The sequence below is a fragment of the Plecotus auritus genome (genome assembly GCF_963455305.1).
Source record: "Plecotus auritus genome assembly, chromosome: 8".
In the NCBI taxonomy this organism is placed as follows: domain Eukaryota; kingdom Metazoa; phylum Chordata; class Mammalia; order Chiroptera; family Vespertilionidae; genus Plecotus; species Plecotus auritus.
In genome coordinates this window covers 159223640-159245747 of record NC_137782.1, presented here as the reverse complement: position 1 = coordinate 159245747, position 22108 = coordinate 159223640, and the positions used below count along the sequence as shown (strand labels likewise).

The 22108-nt window shown below is 41.9% G+C and overlaps 1 protein-coding gene and 1 pseudogene across 7 annotated transcripts in view; both read left to right on the top strand.

The window, feature by feature from the left end:
- LTBP1 (latent transforming growth factor beta binding protein 1) overlaps positions 1 to 22108 on the top strand; it is a gene marked incomplete at its 5' end in the record, with an annotated part of 356935 nt that overhangs the window by 230064 nt on the left and 104763 nt on the right. For 3 of the 6 annotated variants that reach the window (XM_080684179.1, XM_080684181.1, XM_080684180.1), the window contains 6 exons: positions 4231 to 4353; positions 8739 to 8906; positions 11916 to 11984; positions 14157 to 14179; positions 18405 to 18504; positions 18927 to 19025. In XM_080684179.1, the coding sequence (XP_080540305.1) occupies positions 4231 to 4353; positions 8739 to 8906; positions 11916 to 11984; positions 14157 to 14179; positions 18405 to 18504; positions 18927 to 19025 (582 nt within the window). Of the gene's footprint in view, positions 1 to 4230; positions 4354 to 8738; positions 8907 to 11756; positions 11985 to 14156; positions 14180 to 18404; positions 18529 to 18926; positions 19026 to 22108 lie in introns of all 6 variants that reach the window. The other 3 variants (XM_080684177.1, XM_080684178.1, XM_080684176.1) reach the window with 2 other exon arrangements.
- LOC308255871 (replication factor C subunit 3-like) lies at positions 19986 to 21002 on the top strand (annotated as a pseudogene). Its single transcript has one exon. The product of its transcript is annotated as a replication factor C subunit 3-like (transcript).

Genomic DNA, 22108 nt, shown 5'->3' with positions numbered 1-22108 from the left:
CTTTGAGAAGATAACTTTTTTCAATCCAAATGGCTAATGAGAACGAAGCCTAAGTTGAAACCTTAATGAGATCACACCACCCTTCTTCAAGAATGACTAAAATGAAAGAGACCCAATGTTTGACAAGGATGTGGATCAGTTGGTACCAGGAATGGAAATTGGCATAGCCACTTTGGGTAAGTATTTGATAGTATTTATTAAAGTAAACATGGGCCTTCTCTAGCGACACAGAAATCCGACCTCTAGATACAGATACGAGGGTAATGAATACCCAGGCTTACCAAAAGACACATATGCCAATGTTCATAGGAGCGTTGTTAAGGATAGCCAAAAACTGGCATGAATAAATTAATTTTGATAGCTTCACACAATAAAATATAATACAGCAGTAACAACATTGATAAATCTCACAGGTGTAATAATGAATGTAGAAATCACACCAAAGAACATATACAATATGATTGCCTTTGTGTGAAGGTCACAAACAGGCAGGTCTAATCTATGGTGATAGAAGTCAGAGTAGCAGTGACCTGTGGGGGCAGAGATGTTGACTGCGAAGAGGCACGAAGGAGCCTTCACAGGCAATAAACATGTTCTGGGTGGTGGTGACATAGTGCACACACACACAAACGTGTACACATTTATGCATGCACATACCTTCACAATATGTATATGTAAAATTCATCTAGTTTGATATACTTTTCTGTAGATACATTTTTAAAAAGTCGGAAATTTAATTTCTAATTTATGGTACTTTAGAGAATATGATAAAAATAAATTGAGGCAACTGAGGGAAATGGGAGTTTTTCCGGAAGCTGTGAAAGTGTATCATGAAGAAAGGGTCATGCTTCTGGGTTACTGAGGCCAAAATTAGGGGAGTTGGTGTGGCCGGTGCTAGTGGCACTAGCTGATTAGTGATAGCAGGAAAAGGGGGGGCTTTACACGATTCCCCTTCCTCATTCATTTTTCCATTCCTTCCTCTCTATAGCCATAGTTGTACTTTTTTTTTTTAAGTCTTAATTCCTGTCCTCCATTCCTATGGCATCATGGTTGAGGCAGTGGGCAATGCTTAGGAGAGTCAAAGAGGGCACAGGCAGTGGTCATGCACCAGGTATCTATATGTCGGGGCAAAACCCCTTCACCGTAACCTCCCGCCCACAGGGAGGCTGGGACGGATGTTAAAGAAGCAAGGGCAGATTCTGGGTCCCTGGAGGCAAACCAGGAATGTGTGGTGGTGCAGCCAGTGAATAGGAGGAGAGGCCACTCAGAGAAAGAGGAAGGCCGGTCATTGAACCTCAGGGGGGACATGAGCAGAAACGGAAGAGAGGCGATTTTGTCCAGCCTTCTTGACCATAGCTGGCTCGTTACCCAAACTTGAGGTTTAATTTGGGACATACAACAGGGCCTTTGCTCATATCATGTAAGCCCCCACTGGACTTTCCTAAGGAGAATGAGTTACAGGGCAATATTGTTAATTACATGCTGTGCATGAATGTGTATTACAGCCCAACACACTGTGATAAGGAATAAGACGGTCAGTGCTGGGCCTTATGCTGGGCCCGGTGTAATCTAGCTGACCAGTGTCCAGCCGGACCCAAGTTGGGATGCTGTGGAGCTGATACAACAAATGTGTTAATTTGTCACTTGAATGTCATTGAAAAAATGTATTTTATCACTAATATGAAATTAAAAACTGCATGTGTTGGATAAACTATGGCCATATAGATATCTATGGCTACTTAGATTAGGAACTATAAGCAAATACTGATTTATTGAGGGCTGTATGTGCCTTTTTATGTGACAATTCTGCTAGTAAAGTTTTGCTACCAATGTGTTGTTTTAATTTAGAAAATTGATATTTTGGGATCCTTAATAAAAGCTTTATTAGAATTAATGATAGAAGGAAATCAATATTATTTAAAAAGGAAATGCTAATAGCCAAGTCTGTTAACCATTGAGCTTCATATACCAAAATACAAATGACTGCTAATTTTGAAATTGTCACATTCTGCTTTTGCTTGTTAATTAATTGCCTTTGCAAACGACTCTATAATCTTTCTTTTTAAAGTCAGCACATTTTTTATCTCTCCTTTTCCCGTTAACTTTGGTTTCCCCTTGGATCACTGTCTTAGTCCGTTTGGACTGCTGTAACAAAACACCACCGCCTGGGTAGCTTATAAACAACAGATACTTAGTGCTCGCAGTTCTAGAGGCTGGGAAGTCCAAGATCAAGGCACCAGCATGGTCTTCTTTTGCTAAGGGCCCTTTTCTGGTTGCAGGCTTGTCCCTTGTGTCCTTACCTGGAGGAAGGGACTAGGAATCCTCTGGAGCCTGTTTGCAAGGCGCTATTCCCATTCTTGAGGGTTCCACTATCTAGACTTTATCACCTCCCAAAGGCCCCACCTACTGATACCATCATATGTTGATGCTGGATTTCAACATATGAATTTTGAAATGAATGAATTTCAAACGTTTGAACCAGAGCAACCACCAGGCAGATGACCTTTAGTCTCCATTTCCAGCTCTGGTTTCCTTTCGCTTCCTGAATTTTCCTTCCCTGCTGCTGGATATTTATTCTTGGGTGTGACTTTCGAGTGTAGCACTGATCTCTTCATCTACCTCCCTCTTCCTCAGAGCTTTCCACAAAACCAACAATGTCTTCCTCTTTTCTGGGATTAGAAGCCTCCCAGGCACCTTCAACTCCTTTCTCTTTGTAGGCCAGTCAAACACCAGGCGCTGTCAATGGTGTGTGTGTGTGTGTGTATGTGTGTGTGTGTGTGTGTGTGTGTGTGTGTGTTTAATCTTTATTCCTTTTCTTCTTGATTATTCTCGTGGTCACCAACCTGGCTTGTCACCATTCTCATACTTGCATTGCTCCTTCAGTGATCCAACTTTTCATATTTTCTCACCAAGCCATGTGCTGACCAGATGAATTTCCCCAGAGCCTGCCTTTGATGATGTCTTCCCTCCTGCTTAGAAACCTTTAGTGTACTCCCTATTCTCAATAAAATGGAACCCAAACCTAGCCTGGCTTTAACCAGCTCTCTTTCCAGATATATACTTTCCTAAAACTTCTTTTGTAGCCACCGGTTTGCCTCACGATTTCCTGATGCCCCTTCCCTTCTCTGGTGTCTGTGTTTATGCTCCTGCATCCACCCACAGAGATCACTCACCCCTCCCTCCACTTCTACCCAACTTCTTCCCAACTTCAACGCCCGAAGTCTTACCTGCTTTTCAATGCTGCCATCTCCTCTACCTCCAACTTCCTCTCCTAGCTCTTCCTGTGTATACAGGCCATTTCATACTTTACCTTCAAGTTTATGACCTTTCCTCTAATTGTGATAACTTGAACTCATTATCACTTCGTGAATTTTTTACATAGATGTATGTTCGACTAGATTGTCAATGTCTCCAGGGCGAACTGTTTGCTTCCCTTTGTGCTCTAGAGTACCTAACATACACTCACAGTAAAAGGAAAGCTCTGTGAAGGCCTGGATCTTTTGTCAGTTTTGTGCACTGGTAAATCCCTAGTATCTAGAACAGCAGTGGATACATAGTAGGTGCCTAATAAGAATTTGTCATATAAATTGTAGATGTTCGATAGCTTGTGATTTCATTTTAGTTCATTCACACCTGCTGCATTAAAAGGTGCTAGCATCTTGCCTGGCCAGCATGGCTCAGGCAAGGTGGTTGAGCATCAACCTATGAACCAGAAGGTCATGGTTTGATTCCTCGTCAGGGCACATGCCCCAGGTTGCAGCCTTGATCCCCAGTGTGGGGGTGCAGGAAGCAGCTGATCAATGATTCACTCATTATTGATGTTTCTATCTCTCTTTCCCTCTCCCTTCCTCTCTGAAATTAATAAAAAAATATTATTTAAAAGATGCTAGCATCTTTATTTACTACTAGAGGCCCAGTGCATGAAATTTGTGCATGGGTAGGGTCCCTAGCGGCTGCTGGCTGCCAGCTGGGGCCTCCCTTCCCCGGCTGCTGGCTGCCAGCCAGGGCCTTCCTTTGTTCCGCGCCACCCCTGGTGGTCAGCACACGTCATAGTGAGTGATCTAACTCCCAGTTGGTCAAACTCCCGAGGGGACACTTTGCATATTAGGAATATATATATATATATATCCAAGAGATTATGATGAAAAAGAAAGTGAATGCAATTTATAGCCAGAAACTGTCCAAGCAGGAGATGAACGCTCCTTCTAAAAAAGTTGTGTTTTCCTGCAGATATTAATGAATGCCAGCTACAGGGTGTGTGCCCTAATGGTGAGTGTTTGAATACCATGGGCAGCTATAGATGTACCTGCAAAATGGGATTTGGGCCGGATCCTACTTTTACAACTTGTGTTCGTAAGTAATGATCACTTTTTATTCTCATTTTGGATCAGGGGTTGGGGTGGGAGGTTATGCAAAATAAGGTAAATACTCAGTGGTCAACTGAATATTGTACATATGCAGGAAAAACCTCATAAAATGACCAGAGGGAGGAAGCGGGGCTGACATATTACAATAAACCTATGTTACAGAGCCAAAATGCATTTTTATTGCATTCAGAAAAATATAATAGCCAAAAGTCAAGGTAGAGAACAAGCACACTGAGGAAATGGATTTGATGAAGAGAAGAGAGTTCATTACAGTGAGCATATCTGAGAGATGAAATGTTTTTTCCTTCACCAGTATTTTAAGCATTATTTAGGCCGAGTTCAACTTTCTCCCAGCTTCTGTTTTTAATTAGTCCAAATTCTGAGTCACTAGTGTTTGATTTAATGAGATTTCACTGTACTTTCTTAGTTGGAGAGTCTGGGAAATAGTTTTGGATATTCTATTCCGTTGTCCTCAAAAGCCACCAAAATGCATCCCCGAAGTTATACTCTTTTGCCTAATAAATATTGTCTCTTAAGATTTTCTCTTGTATCTGGTGGGGTAAAAATCCTCCATCAAACCACATATGCTAATATTGGACAGAAAATATAGTTCCTCCGAAAACTCTCTCACCATGAAATAGAATCCAGTGTAATCACTGCATCACCTGACAATTAGAGATGCAGGCATTTTAGATACAAAATTCTCAAATGCATATTTTTAAAGGTTATCTTTTTTTTAAATGTCCTCGTGCCCATTATTACAACATAAGTAAGCAATGCAGATTTTTCAAAGCCACATACAACTAAAGTTTAAACCTTTTAAACTAACGTAAGGCAGAAAACTATTAGGATAACTTTACGAACAATTCTGTATTAATTTCTGTCCTATAAAGTTTGGTTCTTAATTATCTGTTTTTAATGTGGCTTTGGTGTATGTTAAGCTGCACCCCTCTGGGCCCCTGTTTTAAACTTGCCATTTGGTCAAGAGATGCTCTTCATGATGATACCATCATTTGTTTTTAACTGTGCATTTACCTCTAACTCTGTGCCCTAAGCTGAGACCATAGACATGAAAAACAAGTGTCATAAAATAAAAATGACAGGCTCATTCATTACTTTTAGATGAGTTTGTTGAGTCTTTGGGAACATTGTTACTAATTACTACTATTTTCCTTTAAAAACTGCCGAATGCAGATTAGGAAATTTTGCACGTAAGTTCTTTTTTTCCATGTTCTTTCACGTAATTCTGTTCACGAACAGACAGACAGTTATAGAGCGTGTTAGCCAGTGGTAAAGTTAAGACTGTAAAATTATGTTTGCATACGAGGTACGTTTGAAAATGGACGCGAGAATTTGGAAATTTCAGGCCAAAAATCACATTGTTGACAATCTCCAGAAAATTTAGAGATAATTTCTGGTTGATGTGAATTACATGAGTCAATATTTTAAATAGCTTTATAATTTAAGTGTAAAAGATTTTTCAGAGTTTGGATATAAAATTTGTTGTGAATGTTTTTATTTCCTTAAATGATTTGACTTGCCTTGTTGAAATCACTACATTTAAGGTTGCAGATTAGTAAACTTGGAGAACTGGTCGCAAAGTGTTTTATTAAACTTTGACTAGATTGGATGTCTAGTGTTAAGGGCAGACATCCAGGTTTTAGTGAGATTGTTGAAATTTGCCAATGAGATTTTTGAAACACACATTTCCTTTGCATTTATTTCCCCCTGTCATTGCCCAAATAATACTGAACTTATTAAACCACCATCCGTTCTTATTTGAAAAATAATTCAATTTTATGGTTCAGCTACAACAGCTGAAATGATAAGTATTGGGAGATGTTTGTTGCTAGTTAAATATTCCAGTTTAGAGTTTGAAGTTATAACCTGGGCTCTGTACCAGTATTGAATGGGCAGATTTATTTCTCTTGCCTCGGAATTTACCACGCGTAACATCGTAGAGATTTGTAGAGTCCTTCAGGGTTTGTGACTTGGTTTAATCCAGTTGGACTTGCTGGTGAACTAGATTTTGACGAAATTGATGGGGAAAAATCCGAAGACAGATGAGAAGAATCAGGGAAGGAGGTAATACTTACAGAGTAAGGAAAAAAAATTGTCAAGATGGTACCCTCAATGGTTATGGGGATGTAGCAGAGAGTGGGGTCACACACACACACACACACACACACACACACACGCACACACACACGCACACAGTAGCTGCCGGGTTAACATTTGGAATATACCTTCTTGAGGGGTATAGAAACAGCCATGGATAAGAGTCTGCAAGCCAACTGAGGGAAATTGACCACATTTGTTCAGACAGCATGAATTTAGGCCGTGCCCAGGCCATAAAAGGTGCGGCTGACTCTGTGAACTTAAAGAAATGCACTTGGCAACAGCCGAGGCGCAGTGGGAAGCTCTCCCTGTTCCCAAATGCACCCTCCGAATTCCTTGACTCCAGCCAAAGGTTGCAACCATTTCCCTTTCTCTCCTTGCCCGCTCTCTGTCCTTGACTTAGCCAAGCTCAAAGAAGGGAAGTGGGAGGGTTCTGGCATTTGCTGCCTCTCACCTCTCTGTCTGTGTAGCTCAGGAGGCAGCAGCGTTCTCCAAGCCTGCCCCTACCTACGTCTGGGGAAAGGTGAAATTTTAGGACATGTCAGAGCAAATCCAAGAAAAAGTATAATAACCTTTTGCATTTCGAGTGGGAAAACTTTCTGACCTGAGCGGCAACTAATTTTCTTTAAGAATTCAAGAGCTTCAGGATGAGCGCTGCGGGGGGTGTGTCTATAGGTTCAGATGAAAGAACTCTGAGCCCGGACTTTGCTGCTTCATAGTCTCCCTGAGCCTTGGACTTGGTGCTAATTGCCAGAAATAAAGGGTTATAGAGCAGATGTGCTCAGGAACTTCTGCCAGAGCCCTGGAAGCTTTGAGATGAAGGACAAATCCCTTCAAAGCCATGTTTATGCACATCGTTTCGTTTTAATTTTCCTAGCACCTTTATGAGATAGGTATTGTTCTCACTGTACACATTGGGGGACTGAAGTTAGGAGAGTTTAAGTAACTTCTCAAGGTCATACAGCTAGTACCTGACATTGGAGATTGAAAACTGGGTTCTGCGCCTCCAAGTTTAGGGTCCTAGATCAAGTTCATGATAATTATCCTTCACATTTGAATTGATATTAGAGCGGCATGTCTTTGAAAGTATAGTCAGAATTTATTGTGCGACCCTATAATGTTACCATGGCAACATTGGAAGAGTCTGTAGTGTTGCCCAGCACATGGTGGGCATTGAGTTTGATGGCCCAGCCGTCTGCTGGCAAAATTCTCTCTTTTGGGAGGAGATCAGTTTCTTTTGGGGGAGATCAGATCTTTTCTTTTCATATGGATGAGGCCCACCCACATTCTGGAGAGTAATCTGCTTTACTCAAAGTCTGCTACTTTAAACGCTAATCTCATCTACAAAAAAAAGGGGGGCTTTATAGCAGCATCCAGACCTGTGTTTGACCAAATATTTGGGTACCATGGGCTAGCCCAGTTAAAATGACCATAAACTTAACTATCATAACCAGTCATAGTGACTTCCCTTAAGCTATATTGCTGGCAGGTGGTAGACCTTTTCACTCTGCTACATAGCATCTCGATTTAATTGGGGTGTTTCTTGTAGCATCTACTGAGCTGTCATATGTGCCCTTTCTCCCCAGCAGAGGGTGTAACGGTTAGATTCAAGAAGTCTTATCCACTAAACTTAGAGTAGAAGGACCATCAGGAATAGGATTTAGGTATTGGAGGAATGTAGGCTGGTGTGCTTTTGCAATGTTTTTCTTCAGGGTTGAGCCCATCCTCTGCTCCTTCTCTGATCTACTGTCCGGCTGGACTGGGGGCCCTGGTGGCACTGCAGGTCAGAGGGTTTGCTGCTGCCCTTTCCCTGTTCACTGTCCTAGGGTGAAATCTGATGGGGCCCTGCAAGCTCTCAGTGAGCATCAGTTTGTGAGCTTCCATAGTGCCTGGCTGCTCAACAAATTCTTCCCTAGACCGACTTCCGTTACGGCCATCTACAAGAAAACAACCGCCGTGTAGTGATTTTGCTATTAGGTGATGATGTTTGTTTGGGTGAAATGGTTTCTTTTCACTTTTAGGCCCACATCCCTGATTTAATGCTTTTTCTAAAATGGAAGGAGGGACTGAACTGGAAAACTCATTTGGTAAACTGACGCTAAATGAAGAAAGGCTTTGTCCTAAATCTAGATAGACATATGCGGAAGTACGGTTTCTGATCCAGACTCTACGGTTATTTTTACTATTACGTGAAAAGTCCATCTGGTTTTTGTTGTGTCTTGGGTGACGTCGGGCCTTGTCTCTCTGCTTCAGCGGATACCCCTGTGATCTCGGAAGAGAAGGGGCCCTGTTACCGACTTGTCAGTTCCGGAAGGCAGTGCATGCACCCTCTGTCTGTTCACCTCACCAAGCAGCTCTGCTGTTGTAGCGTGGGCAAGGCCTGGGGCCCCCACTGTGAGAAATGTCCCCTTCCAGGCACAGGTAAGACATGCTCAGCTGCGCACTCACGCTCACTCCTGGCCACACAAGTACACGGGACAACTTCGGCAGCTAGAGTTATTTTTTTTTTTTTTTGTCTCTGATTCTAAATTTAGTTTTTAATAACACAGTGTGTTTTTGTCACTTCCGTAGAAACCGTGACCATAGAAGGGTGAACTGTCAAAAAAATTACATGCAAAGAGATTTCCAGTTCTGTGTAATATTAGGCTTCCTTTGGACTGTTAAGAAGAGCCATTACAGTTGATCGTCACTTCTGGGACTCTAAGGCTGCTGTTTCAAAGTGTAGTGAGACCAGAAGTCCCTGCTGGGCCATGCGTTTCCCTAACGATTGGCCGCTCACCACTTGCACAGTAATTAGACCTTGTGTCGGTTGCCTCATTCATTCATTTATTGATGGTTTGCTTGTCAGGTTCTGTGGTGAACATTGGGTTTAATTTCTCCAATTAGAAATGGAGGTAATTTCAGTAACTCAAGGGTAGAGCCTGCCAAAGTCCCCATGAACTTCTAGGTGGGAGCTGAATATTAAGAAGTTGATTAGTCTTTAACCTTCAGTTTGGTACATAATTACCTAATGCCCCGAAAGAGTAAATCTGTGTAAGTGCCTTAATTTTACCAAGAAGTCACCAATTTCTCATTCAGGGTCAAGCAGAGTTAAATGAAATAGAAAGAAACATGCCCTGCAAATACTGGGCACCATGATATTATCAAAGAGGGAGTGGCCTCCATGTCACTGGTGTGGGGTGGACATAAAAAGTTTGCTCAGTTGCATATTTGAGAAGATGCATAAATTTTCACAGGGCCGTTGCAGTCTTAAAGCCACAACTTATACTGTAGCAGACAGGGTTAAATGTAAATGTAAATATTATGATCCACTTTTGGTGATGGGTAGGATCAGAAAGACCTGGTAAGGCACAGGGTAGTGTAATGTTGATGGTATTTTGGTAGACCAGATAATTTTAGACATCTCCAAAAGGTCCTATTTTTCTTATATAGGATCTATCTGATCCACTCATTATTAAAAAGTAATAATAAAAAATAAATTATCTTTATAACTCATAGATACATTTCTCTTTTAAGTTCAATTTTGGTAGGTTTGTAACCTTTACATGAAACGTAAATCAAGATGGTGAGTATCATGCTGGGAGACTTCTCCCTAAAATATAACAGCTAAACTTGAAAATAATATTAAAGATAAAATTTTTACACTTAGCCAATTTGGTTACGTGGTGATTTTCATAAAAATAATTTGAGCTGTTTGATAGAATACCATGTTTCCTTCTGGAAACATCTATTCTTTCGAGTAAGAACTATTTCATAGTTAAACATGAGAATGAGGTTCCACCAATTCAATGTGTGATCCTTATTAAAGTAATGTTTTAGCATGCTTTAGAGTTTCTTTTTCATTGGGAATTAATTTTAGGTCCATTTCATTCAGTAGGAAATCTTTTGTTCAGTGGAAGTACTAAATGACTGATTTTACTTTCAATTTTACAAGTAAAAAGAAAAATGTTGGCCATAAGTTCCTTGGTGTCCACATTTGGTAACTTGCCTCCAATACCAACACCAAAGGCAGTAGCTGGAATTTTCCTCCTTGGGCCCCACACTGTCTTGTCTCCCTAGTCTTTCTTCTTTACGTGTTCCTTGGGATTATGCAATGGAGGTCAGCAACTCACACGTGCCCAGTCTACTTTTTTTTATTTAACTCTACGAAACCACTTTGCTGGGGTGGATAGTGACTCTAGGCACAGAATAGCCCCTGTCTTCTGGGTAATTTAGCTATCTGCTCACGGTCAGGCTTTTTCCCATTTATCATCCCTTCCCATGAATATAAGTATATGCTAATGTGGCATATCCTTTTTTAAAAAAAAATATTGATTTCAGAAAGAAAGGGAGAGGAAGAGACAGAAACATCAATGATTAGAGAGAATCATTGATCAGCTGCCTCAATGCCCACGAGGGATTGAGCCTGCAACCCAGGCATGTGCCCTGACTGGGAATTGAACCGTGACCCCCAGGCTCATAGGTCAATGCTCAATCACTGAGCCACATCAGCCGGGCTGTGGCATGTCCTTTTTAAACTTGACTCCTGCCCATCATCTCTTTGGCATGTCTTAATGCACTGGGTTCCTCCCCACTGTCCTGAGACTCTCTCTTCAAGTACGCTTCTCCTCTTCAATTCTTCTTAACCGACCTCTCCATGTCAGCTCATACACTCCATTCTGGCTGAGTCCTTTGGGCTCCTCAACTGGAAACAAATTATGATGATTTCAACCCCCCATTTCCCTGAATAGTGAATTTTTTCTTTTTGCCCATCTAATTTAGAGAGATGTTACTGAGTTTCTTGTTAATAATCAATGAAACTAACCCATAGCAGAAGGAAAAAAGCCCAATTTTTGCTGATATTACACACACATCTCCAATAAAATATATCTTATATGGTGTCTTTTATACATATAAATCTAATATATTACATATACTTTATGTGTAATATATGTGATGTGTAAAGTATTAATTATATAACACTTAATTTATTGCTGATACATATAAATGATATATAAAATATATGCTCTTATGTGTTATATAAATATATAATCTGATTGTGTAGGATAAGAAATTAACAGATGGAGAAATGTTTAGTAAAAGAAGGGTTGGGGTTTTTTTCTGTAAATATGCAAGTTTAACAGAAATTCAAGCATTTTGCATCTGTTTTTGAAGATTTTAAATGTAACTATATTAGTGATGATTTATTGAGATACTCATCATGATATTTTCCTCTGTATCAGTTTGCACTTTTAGATTTTTAAAAGGAATATTTTCCCATCCCAAATCTAGCTGCTTTTAAGGAAATCTGTCCTGGTGGAATGGGTTATACGGTTTCTGGCGTTCATAGACGCAGGCCAATCCATCACCATGTAGGTAAAGGACCTGTATTTGTCAAGCCAAAGAACACTCAACCTGTTGCTAAAAGTACTCATCCTCCACCTCTCCCAGCCAAGGAAGAGCCAGTGGAGGCCCTGACTTTCTCCCGGGAACACGGGCCAGGAGTGGCGGAGCCCGAAGGTGAGAGTGGGAATGGATCATGGACCTAGCCATCTGTCTCGTGTGTCTTTGCTTTGCTTTCCCTGTCGGTACCCTTCCAGAGTAGGGGTTGCCTGCCTTGGCGCTATTGACATTGGGGGTGGATAATTCTTTGATGTGGAGGCTGCTCTGTGCATTGTAGGATGTTTAGCAACAGCCCTGGCCTCTGACCTCGAGGTGCTAGTAGCACCTCCCTTCTAGTTCTTGCAGCCAAAAAGGTGTCCAAACATTTCCAGATGTCCCTGGAGTGGGGGTGGGGGGAAAAATGACCCCTGATTGAGAATCACTGCTCTAGAGTAATATGTACCTAGCAGGTAACAATATTCCAAGGTAATCTCAGGACATAGTCTTGTGTTTGAGGCCCCTTTCTCTTGGTGTTTAGTCCTGGAGAGTGCTTTAGATCCTTCAAGGAATAGCCCATATTCATTTCTGTGTCTAGAGGGTCGTTTAATAAATATTTACTTCCTTTAAAAAGTGGAATCCACAGGCTTAAAGTTAAAGCATCAAAGGAGCTTCCATGAAATAAAGTCCAACAGGCAGTCCGGGTTAAGGGGAGGAAGGACAGGGTCAATTGAAAGGATCTTGGAGACCACTTAGTGCAGTCTTTGGATTTACATTTTGGGAAACCTGAGACCTGGAGAGGGGACCCGACTTGCCAGTTGTCATGCACAGAGTAGGTGATGGTACCAGGGGGTGTCTTTTTTCAAGGAAGTGGTTTAGGCCTTATCCTCCAGAGGGAGTCTAGACAGCTGACTCTGACTATCTCCCTGGCTTTCACAAAGAGGATTATCTCTCCCTCTGCCTCTCAATATAAACCAGCATAGCTAATACATTGAATATCTCTGTTATTACAAAAATTCTCACCCCCAATAGAAGGAAAACAAATCTTAGGTTTGTATGAATATATACTGGCTCTAATAAAGCTGGTGTTTCTAACTTGAGTCTTGGTCCGAATTCAGGGTGCTCATTTATGGATTTTGTAAGGAGAGAAGGTGCCATAGGTTAGCGAAGACTTGGGGTCTTGGCAGGGCCTCCTTCCTGGTCGAGGTGTCTTTTTTGCAGGGCGCTGACCCTTGGTGTTCTCTAGCCTCTTTCATTCCACTTCTCGTCTTGCTGCTCTTCTTTCTTGGTGAGGCAGAGCCGTGGGACCTCACCTGGGGTGGACGGTGTCGACCAGTTCGCTCCTATACACTTGGGGTGTCAGGGCCAGGTGTTGGCAGCTCCTCATCCTCTGCGTAAGCCGGAGAAAATTGGCTCTGGTCCAGGCTCTGCCTCAAGACTTCCTTAATGGTGGATCAGGCAGGACAGAACGTTAGTTCTGAGTTTTTCCAATCACAAGGATATTGCAGCAGTGGTAGCAGTCTGGTATCTGATTGCTTTTAGGAGTTAATGCATCTACCAAACTTGTATATCAATGTTACTGAGACATTGACTCATGAGAAAAATGTTGGTGAATGTTCACCTAAGGCATAAGGAATGGTTAATGAAAAGCAAGCCTTTCAAAATACAAAGGTACAACCACTCACCCTACGATAATGTTTATGATTGTGTAATATGTAATGTGTTCACCATATTGATGCTAATCTGTCATTGGATCTTACTGGCTTGTGATTTTTCCCTGAAATTTCGTTAGCATATCTTCCTGGAAATGCTCACAGAGCTTCATTAAGAATTAGTAAGCATCAAGAATGCAGCACGTATTCTTGTCCCATTGAAATAGTGGCATTCTTTTCTTAACATTGACCTCAGAAAGCATTTCAGACATTTTATAATGTTAAGGACAAGTATGACCAACTAAAGGAAATATTTGTTTTCTAAAATATGGAATGTTCTACAAAATTGAGATTAGGCATAAAATGATGTACTAGAAAGCGTTGCCTCCTTTAACATTTTTAGTTAATGAGAGATATGGAAAGAACTTCATCGCATCTGTGAGCTGACCTCCTGTAATTGAGGAATGACATAGCCCTGACCATTTTCCCGTCAGCCGTGTGTAATATCCAAAATAGTAGTGACCATAATTCTGCATTTGATTTAGTTTGATTCTTAATCCTTTTGGAGACATACTGAACTTCCATTGCACTTTAAAACAAAATACTATGTAGTAGATTGTTTTAAATTTTACTAATGTCCTCCTTTCTTTTCTGGTTTTAGTGGCAACTGCACCCCCTGAGAAGGTAATTTATTCATTGTTTACAAGTCTCTTTTTGTTTCTTTAACTTTACAATGGTTTCCTTTTGGAATATGTATGGGTTTTTAAAGCTTCAATACAGTAGCATGTATATTCATCATTTGGTTAGAGGAAATGGCATTCATTCATTCAAGAAGTATTTAGTGAGCACCTACTATATGGCTGGCATATTCTGAATGCTAGGAAAACAATAGAGCGAAAAACCAGACAAAACTTATTTTCTTCATGGAACTTAAATTCCAGGGGAAGAAAATGATGGGACTAATAGGAACCAGGGCTTAACGCAGAATTCAGAGTCAACTTATGGCCTGGACCATCTACGGAAAGAAAGCTTCTGGCGGGTTTATGTAATTGTATATTCTTATGGCGCATATGTACTAAGCGATGCACTTTTTAATTTGATTAAAATTTAACACGTAATGGGGGAATAAGGACACATATGTAACACCTTAATCAATAAAGAAATTTTTAAAAATTAAAAACAAACACCATTTTAAAAGAAAAAAAAAATTAACATGCATGTTTGAATTTGTTAGAGTAAGAACAGATCTTACCCTTGAAAGTTACAACCATTCCTAGAATACTGATTAGAAATTTGAGAGAAATTTTATAAACCTATTCGTTTTGGGCATAAAATGGGACTATAAATTGTGAAATTTATTAGTAGGAAATATATAAATTTTCTGGAACGAAGTCCTATTTAAGGAATATTGTTCCTTGTCTGAATCTTGTTTTGATTCTCTATAATAACATGACAATGAGGTAATTATTAAATGTTTATACATTTATAGTTATTTAGTTGACAAGACTGCAGCAAGTATTCAAATTTAGATCGGGCAAATACATATATAAATTATTATAGTTTTAAAAATCTTTACCTTATGAACATGGGATAGAGTAGCATATGTGTTGAAAGAATCCAGGGGGGGAAAAAAGTGATTTTTGAGTGATAGCACCCAACAAGGAAGAATGTCATGTTTTATTAACCCCCAGAAGAAGCACAACAAATATGCATATTTTGCATGGACATTTGCAGCTGTTGGTTAACATCTCCTGAAGTTCAGTGACGTACGGTAGTTTGCAGTTCTGTTGATTTTGAATTTGGTTCTGGTTGATAAGAGGGAGGAATCATTCAGGGTGGGAGTGGACCGGCCAGCTCCCTCACAGCCTCGTCTTATCTTGGGCCTGTTCTTCTCTGTTTATGGTTGAGTTCATGCTGCCTTTCATTAGGAAGCTGAAAGAGGGCCTGAACATCTTCTCGTCTACTCTTATTGCAATTAATTTGGAGAAGCGCAGTGGCAAAAATGCAACCAGAGTCCTTGTGGAATTAACTCCTGGCAGAGGCCTCATGATATTGAAGATTGATGAAGAGAAAGCAGGGTGGTCTGGGGTGGGAAGTTATATGTGCAAAGGTGTGGCTGGGACAGCAAGACGTCAGTGAGGGGAGCAGGAGAGACGTGTTAGAAAGAGAAACTTTGGGAGGCTTGGGATACCAGCCTGCAGCTGTCATCAGTAGGGAAGTACTCTGCTCCTCAGCTGGACCACACCTGTCCAGTGGTGAGGTGGCATTGGTGAGGGAGGCTGCTGCCTAGGCCGATAGGGGAATTCTGTCCGTTAGCTGCGGGAGTGGATTGGTGGTCTTCTTGCTGGCATTGACCATGGGCTGCAGGGATTGGGGTGCAATTGATACTGATTGAGGTCAGATTAAATAGGTAATAGAAAGCTAGTCTGTGTTCTTAAGAAGTAGAGAAAAGTAATAAGTGCTCAGTATTTTTAGAAGATAAATCACAGCAGGATTGACTGAGATAGGAAGAGGAAGAGGAAGCTGGAGAGGCCAAGTAAATATTAGAATAAACTGAGAATCAGAGAGTGAATCCACACGTGGGGTAGTGAGGGCCATGGGTCTGGAAAAGGATGGACAATAGAAGGAATAGTGCAAATGGGCAGGGGTTGGGATGAGAAATGAAGGAGGGAGGACTAAAATGTGACTTTAAACCTGGTAGATTAATGATTGTGGCATTGACAGAAATGAAGTTGAGGTGACATACTGGATGGTTTTGGAAGGGGTGGACTCAAGGGATTTGCGGAATACCTAAATGGAGTTACCCTATAAAGAATCGTGCCTACACAATTGGATCTTAGATGGGATACTCAGGCAAGATGTCTATTTTATAAAAAGTAGGAAAGGGGTAATTCAAACCAGGAGACAGGCTGAAAGGGACATGGAGGCCCGAGGAGTAAGCTTTCTAGAGGATGACAGCAATCAAAGCAAGGTAGGGAGAATGTAATAATGTCTTACCGCTATGCAGTACACCTGAAACAGTATAAAATAATATTGAATGTCAACTGTGTTAAAAGAGGATGAGAACAAAGTGACAAAGTAGTAGGAGAATTAGGAGTGACATTATAAAAGCAAAAGGAAAGATAATTTCAAGAGAAGATTTAGGTCTCTATTTTTTTAAAAAATACCTCCAAGTTAGTGTAAAATGAAAACAGTAAATAAAAAGAATATCTGTAATAATAAAAGCCTAAGCAACCATCGCAACCAAACGGACAACCGAACAGGCTGTGTAGGGTGACCAGGCCGGCAGGGGGGTTAGTGAGGGGCGACCAAACAACTGAACAGCAGGCTGTGTGGAGCGACCAGGCCCGCAGGGGGGGGCAGTTGGGAGCAACCAGGCCGACGGGAGGAGGGGGCAGTGAGGGGCGATCAGGCTGGCGGGGGGGCAGTTGGGGCGACCCGGCCAGTAGGGGGGGAGTAATGGGTGACCAGGCTAGTGGGGGGGAAGTTAGGGGTGACCAGGCCAGCGGGGGGGGGGGGGGGAGGCAGTTAGAGGCGATCAGGCAGGCAGGCAGGTGAGCAGTTAGGAGCCAGTGGTCCCAGATTGTGAGAGGGATGTCCTGATTGGAGAGGGTACAGGCTGGGCTGAGGGGACCCCCCCCCCCATGCATGATTTTTGTGCACTGGGCCTCTAGTCTATATAATAAAAGCCTAAGTGACCCTTACGGTAGAACAACTGGAATGACCAATCGCTATGATGTGCACTGACCACCAGGGGCATATGCTCAACGCAGGAGCTGCCCCCTGGTGGTCAGTGTGCTCCCACAGAGGTAGCCAGAAGCTGGACTCATGGCTGGCGAGCACAGCAGCTTTGGCGGGAGCCTCTCCCGCCTTCGCAGCAGTGCTAAGGAGCAGCCAGCCGAGCGGTAAGGAGCCTGCCGCTAAGGAGCAGTGAGCCAGTGGTAAGGAGCGAGGATTGCGAGAGGGTGGATTGGGCCTAAGCCAGCAGTCAGACATCCCCCAAGGGGTCCCAGACTGCGAGAGGGTGCGGGCCGGGCTGAGGGATGCCCCCCCCCACAGTGTACGAATTTCATGCACTGGGCCTCTAGTGTAATTATAAAATAATAAAGGGGGGGGGAGGGACAATGTAGGGTAACAGTGACCGAGTAACCTGATGAATACTTTTAATGAAGTGATGATAGGAGCACCCTGGCCCCACATGTGTGGATGAGGTCACAGATGCTTAACAAGCCCCAAGTTTGGTCTGCATGAGTCCTAAGGAGCTGGAGCTAGAACTGATCATGAGTCTCTTTCTTTGCTTATGGTCCAGGGGACGGGAGTGGGCAGCCGGACACAGGAAGCCTGGGGCGCTCCTCCCAAGCTCTGCCTTTCTGTTTCTCTGCTGGACTGCCCTTACCGGGAGAGCTGGAGGTGCCAAGTTATTACTAGTAGATGTGAGGTTCAGAGCGGCCATAATGACTGACCAGCATAACACATTTTAATACTGTGTGTTTTGTTATGACACATCTGCTACAGCCATTATCTAATCTGGGGCAGAGCCACATGTGAATGAGGCGACGGTTTAGTTCTCCTTCAGGGTTTGTTCTGTTCCAGGCCAAGTGTGGGCCCTTGAGCCAAGGCAGTGGTTTCCAACGTCTGAAGGGACCCTTTGCTCTGGGCCCTTGAAGATGGGTGAGGGCGTGTGCATGGATTAGCACTGCGGGAGACACTCAGCAGCTTGCCAAAATAGTGGCACAGTGATAGTTCATTTAAAAAAAAATCACACAGTTGCACAGGTTTTTGTCTAATGTCCTATGACCTTTGGTGCCTTTGTAAGAGTAGAATTAATTAAATAAAAATAGGTATAATGCAAATGAAAAATAATTCCTGCTTTCAGTTCTCTTTTTGTCTTTCTAATTCAACCATGCAGGAAATACCTTCATTGGATCAAGAGAAAACCAAACTTGAGCCTGGTCAACCCCAGCTCTCTCCAGGCATTTCCACTATCCACCTGCACCCACAGTTTCCAGGTAGCCTTTGTTCACCTGTGCTGTGTGTTACAGCATTCTCAATAGAAGAGTGAGATAAGAATGTTCTGTGTCTGATTTTAGAGTTTAATAAATCAGTAGAATTATACATTTCAGCATATCAATATACTTATACAATGTTAGTGTTATAAGTATTATAAAGGCAAAAGAAAAGTGTTTTGCTGTTTTCTGTGGTCAGGAGTAATATGTATGATTATGATATTATCGAGGGTCATCATTTGATGACAGGTTGTTTTTCTTGGCTTCTGAATTATCCCTGATATTCTTGCTAAATGTTGAAACCTGTAGGTTCATACCTTGAGCTTTAGGAACCTAGGACAGTTCTTATGCTTGCATTTTGAAGTGGCATGTCAGTGCATCTAATGGGCTTTAATGTCCTTCCGGTCCCCTCCGTCCTCGTGCAGTAGTGATTGAAAAAACATCACCTCCTGTGCCTGTGGAAGTGGCCCCTGAAGCTTCTACCTCAAGTGCCAGCCAAGTGATCGCACCTACTCAAGTAACAGGTAGGCGCAGTGTCTGCTGTGTGATGTAACCTGGGGAGGAAACATGGGGGTGAGCTTCATTTTAAATAGAGCACCAACACTGTGTCAATGGGGGGATAAGGACACATATGTAATACCTTACTCAGTAAAGAGAGAAAAAAAAAAAATAATAAAACTGTGTCAAATATGTGAGATTGCTTATGGCAGGTTAGTCATAGTAGCAAGATTAGGAAATAAACTGAATATTATTTAGAAGCAGGCATGTATTTAAATAAATGATGGCACATATGCAGTGGAATATCACACAGCTATGGAAGTAATGTCTTAAAAGAATGCTTAATGTCATGAGGAGATAGTTATGGCATGATATTAAGAAATACAGAACACAATATAATGATTCCAATTTTATTTATTTATTTATCTTAATATTTTTTTATTTATTTCAGAGAGGAAGGGAGAGGGAGAGAGAGATAGAAACATCAATGATGAGATAGAATCATTGATCAGTTGCCTCCTGCACGCACCCCCCCCCCCCCCCCCCACTGGGGATCAAGCCTGCAACCTGGGCATGTGCCCTGACGGGGAATTGAACCGTGACCTCCTGGTTCATAGGTCGACGCCCAACCACTAAGCCATGCTGGCCGGGCCCAATTTTATTTTTTAAATGATTACAAATAGAAGAAGAGGCAGAAAGCACATGAAAGTGTTCAACTGTCACCAGTTAGAAGGATCATGGATCATTCTTATGTCCTTCAATAGATCTTTACATATTTTTAGAAGTCTTTATCATGAACATTATTTTAACCATTAGTCACAAATTATAAGACTGTATCATAATATGAAGCAAATCAGCAGCTTAACAGCTAATATTCTTAACGTTGGAGACCAGTAAAAACACACAATAGAAAACTGAGGCAGTGCAGGGCACGTGGGACCTGAAGCCCGTGGCCGCGAACTCCAGCTGACGTGCGCCCCTGGGTGGACAAACTCGCCCTGCTCCCTGGGACGGCTGGACTGTCACAAGGAGCAGATGGCCCAGCTGCACAACCTGGTGCAACCTGGTGACTTCCCTCGTCTGTGTATGGACCATGAGGGGCTGATATAAAGACAAGAATTATGTGCGTTCTATGTGAACTTCATAGTGTTGGAGTAGACAAATTGAGAATTGCACATCAGACCATCACAGCTCCATCTAAAAAGAAAAATTGAAATTAGCACTATTGCAAGCAACTACCACCTTGTAGTTTATCCCAGGGAAGCTGGAAAGAGTGACAGGGTAGCAATTTGGATGTTGAAAACAGTGGCACAATCACAGCAACTTGAAACAAACTCTCAAGGAGACTTTAAAGTGGTTTGATTGGCAGGGGCTGACAAACATGCCTTGTGTGGAACCATGGGCAAGTATATGTCCACCTGCAGATTGATCTTGTGTTGCAATTTCTACATCTAAAGTCACAGCACCTGCTCATAGTAGGTATTTGGCTGTTTGCGTGCCTGCTCCCAGCCTTTGCCACGTGTTATCTACCGTGCGCAGGGAGGAAAGTCTGAATCTTCCTGCACCGCTGGCTCACAGACTTGCAGAAAAGTCCTGTGGAAGGCTTAGAAAAGCCCTATGTATGTGTCAGTCTGCAGAGTGCAATAATATCCTTTACTCCAGATCACAAAGCCCCCGAAACAGATGGGGAGATGTATCTGAGGGAGACTGGTAGTGCTATTGTCAGTCAGCAGACTCCACAAAGGCTCCTTGAAGTTCATGGAAGACTGTGACCTTTTAGCTCCTTGTATTCCTCCTGAAATAGTAATGAAGGGCCTCTCTCGGAACTTTTGCATAACTGTGATGGACAGCTGGAGGGAGAAGTGGCCCAGATGGCAGCTTACTATGAACATCATCTACAGCTGGGTAGTAAAGCCATTTATCACTTGGAAGGTTTTGTGGCCAAATTCATGGCACTACATAAGAAGTTCATAGATGATGGAGTAGAAGGCATGATGCTCTGACATCTTTTAGTAACTCTTCCTAATGTTTCTCAGTATCAGCATTTATATTCAGTTTATATTGGAACAGCTGTAAGTAAAATAAACTGACTTAACAAAAAAGAAAAAAAAATGAGGAAATCAGAGAATAACTCATAGAGAAAAACAATACCAAGAAACATATGCTAGGAAATGTCAACTTTACTAGTAATCAAAGAAATGCAAATTAAAATAATTCTTTATTCTTATCACATTAGGACTTAATTCTTCTAGAGTGAAATTGAGGCTCTCACATTGCTGGAAGGAATGTAAACTGGTTCAGCTTTTCAGAAAAGCACAAGCAAGAACTTTAAAAATATTCAGAACTTTTGACTCAGTAATCCAATAGTAAGACATCTAGTGTAAGGAAATCATGTCTCCTCCAACACTGATAATCCTATATAATAAAAGGCTAATATGCAAAATGACCGAATGGTGAAACGACCGGTCGCTATGATGCACACTGACCACTAGGGGGCAGACGTTCAATGCAGGAGCTGTCCCCTGGTGGTCAATGCGCTCCCACAGGGGGAGCGCAGCTCAGCCAGAGACCGGGCTCACAGCTGGCGAGCATAGCAGTGGTGATGGGAGCCTCTCCCACCTCCGCTGCAGGCAGGCGGTAAGGAGTGAGGGGTCCCGGACTGTGAGAGCCCTGGACTATAAGAGGGATGTCTGCCTGTCGGCTTAGGCCTAATCCCCCCGGCAGTCAGACATCCCCCGAAGGGTCCAGACCTCTAGTGGTCTATATAAATGGATACTTACTAAAGCACCATGTATAATAGAGAAAAAATTGAAATAACTTAAACATTTAACTTTAGGGAAATAGATGTTTTATCTATACATTAGAACATAATGCTACCATCAAATATAGTATTTTTTAAAGACATTTATTAAGATTTAGCAGAAAATGGTCACAATAAATTGTTAAATATAAGATGAAGTATATAAAAAATGGAAGATACAGAGTATTATACCAGTTACATTAAAAAGACATAATAGTTGAGAAAATGCTGGGAAAATGCACCAGATATTAGCAGTGATTATTTTTGTGGTAGGATCCGAGAGCTTTGGGGCGCTGTAGAGCCACCCAG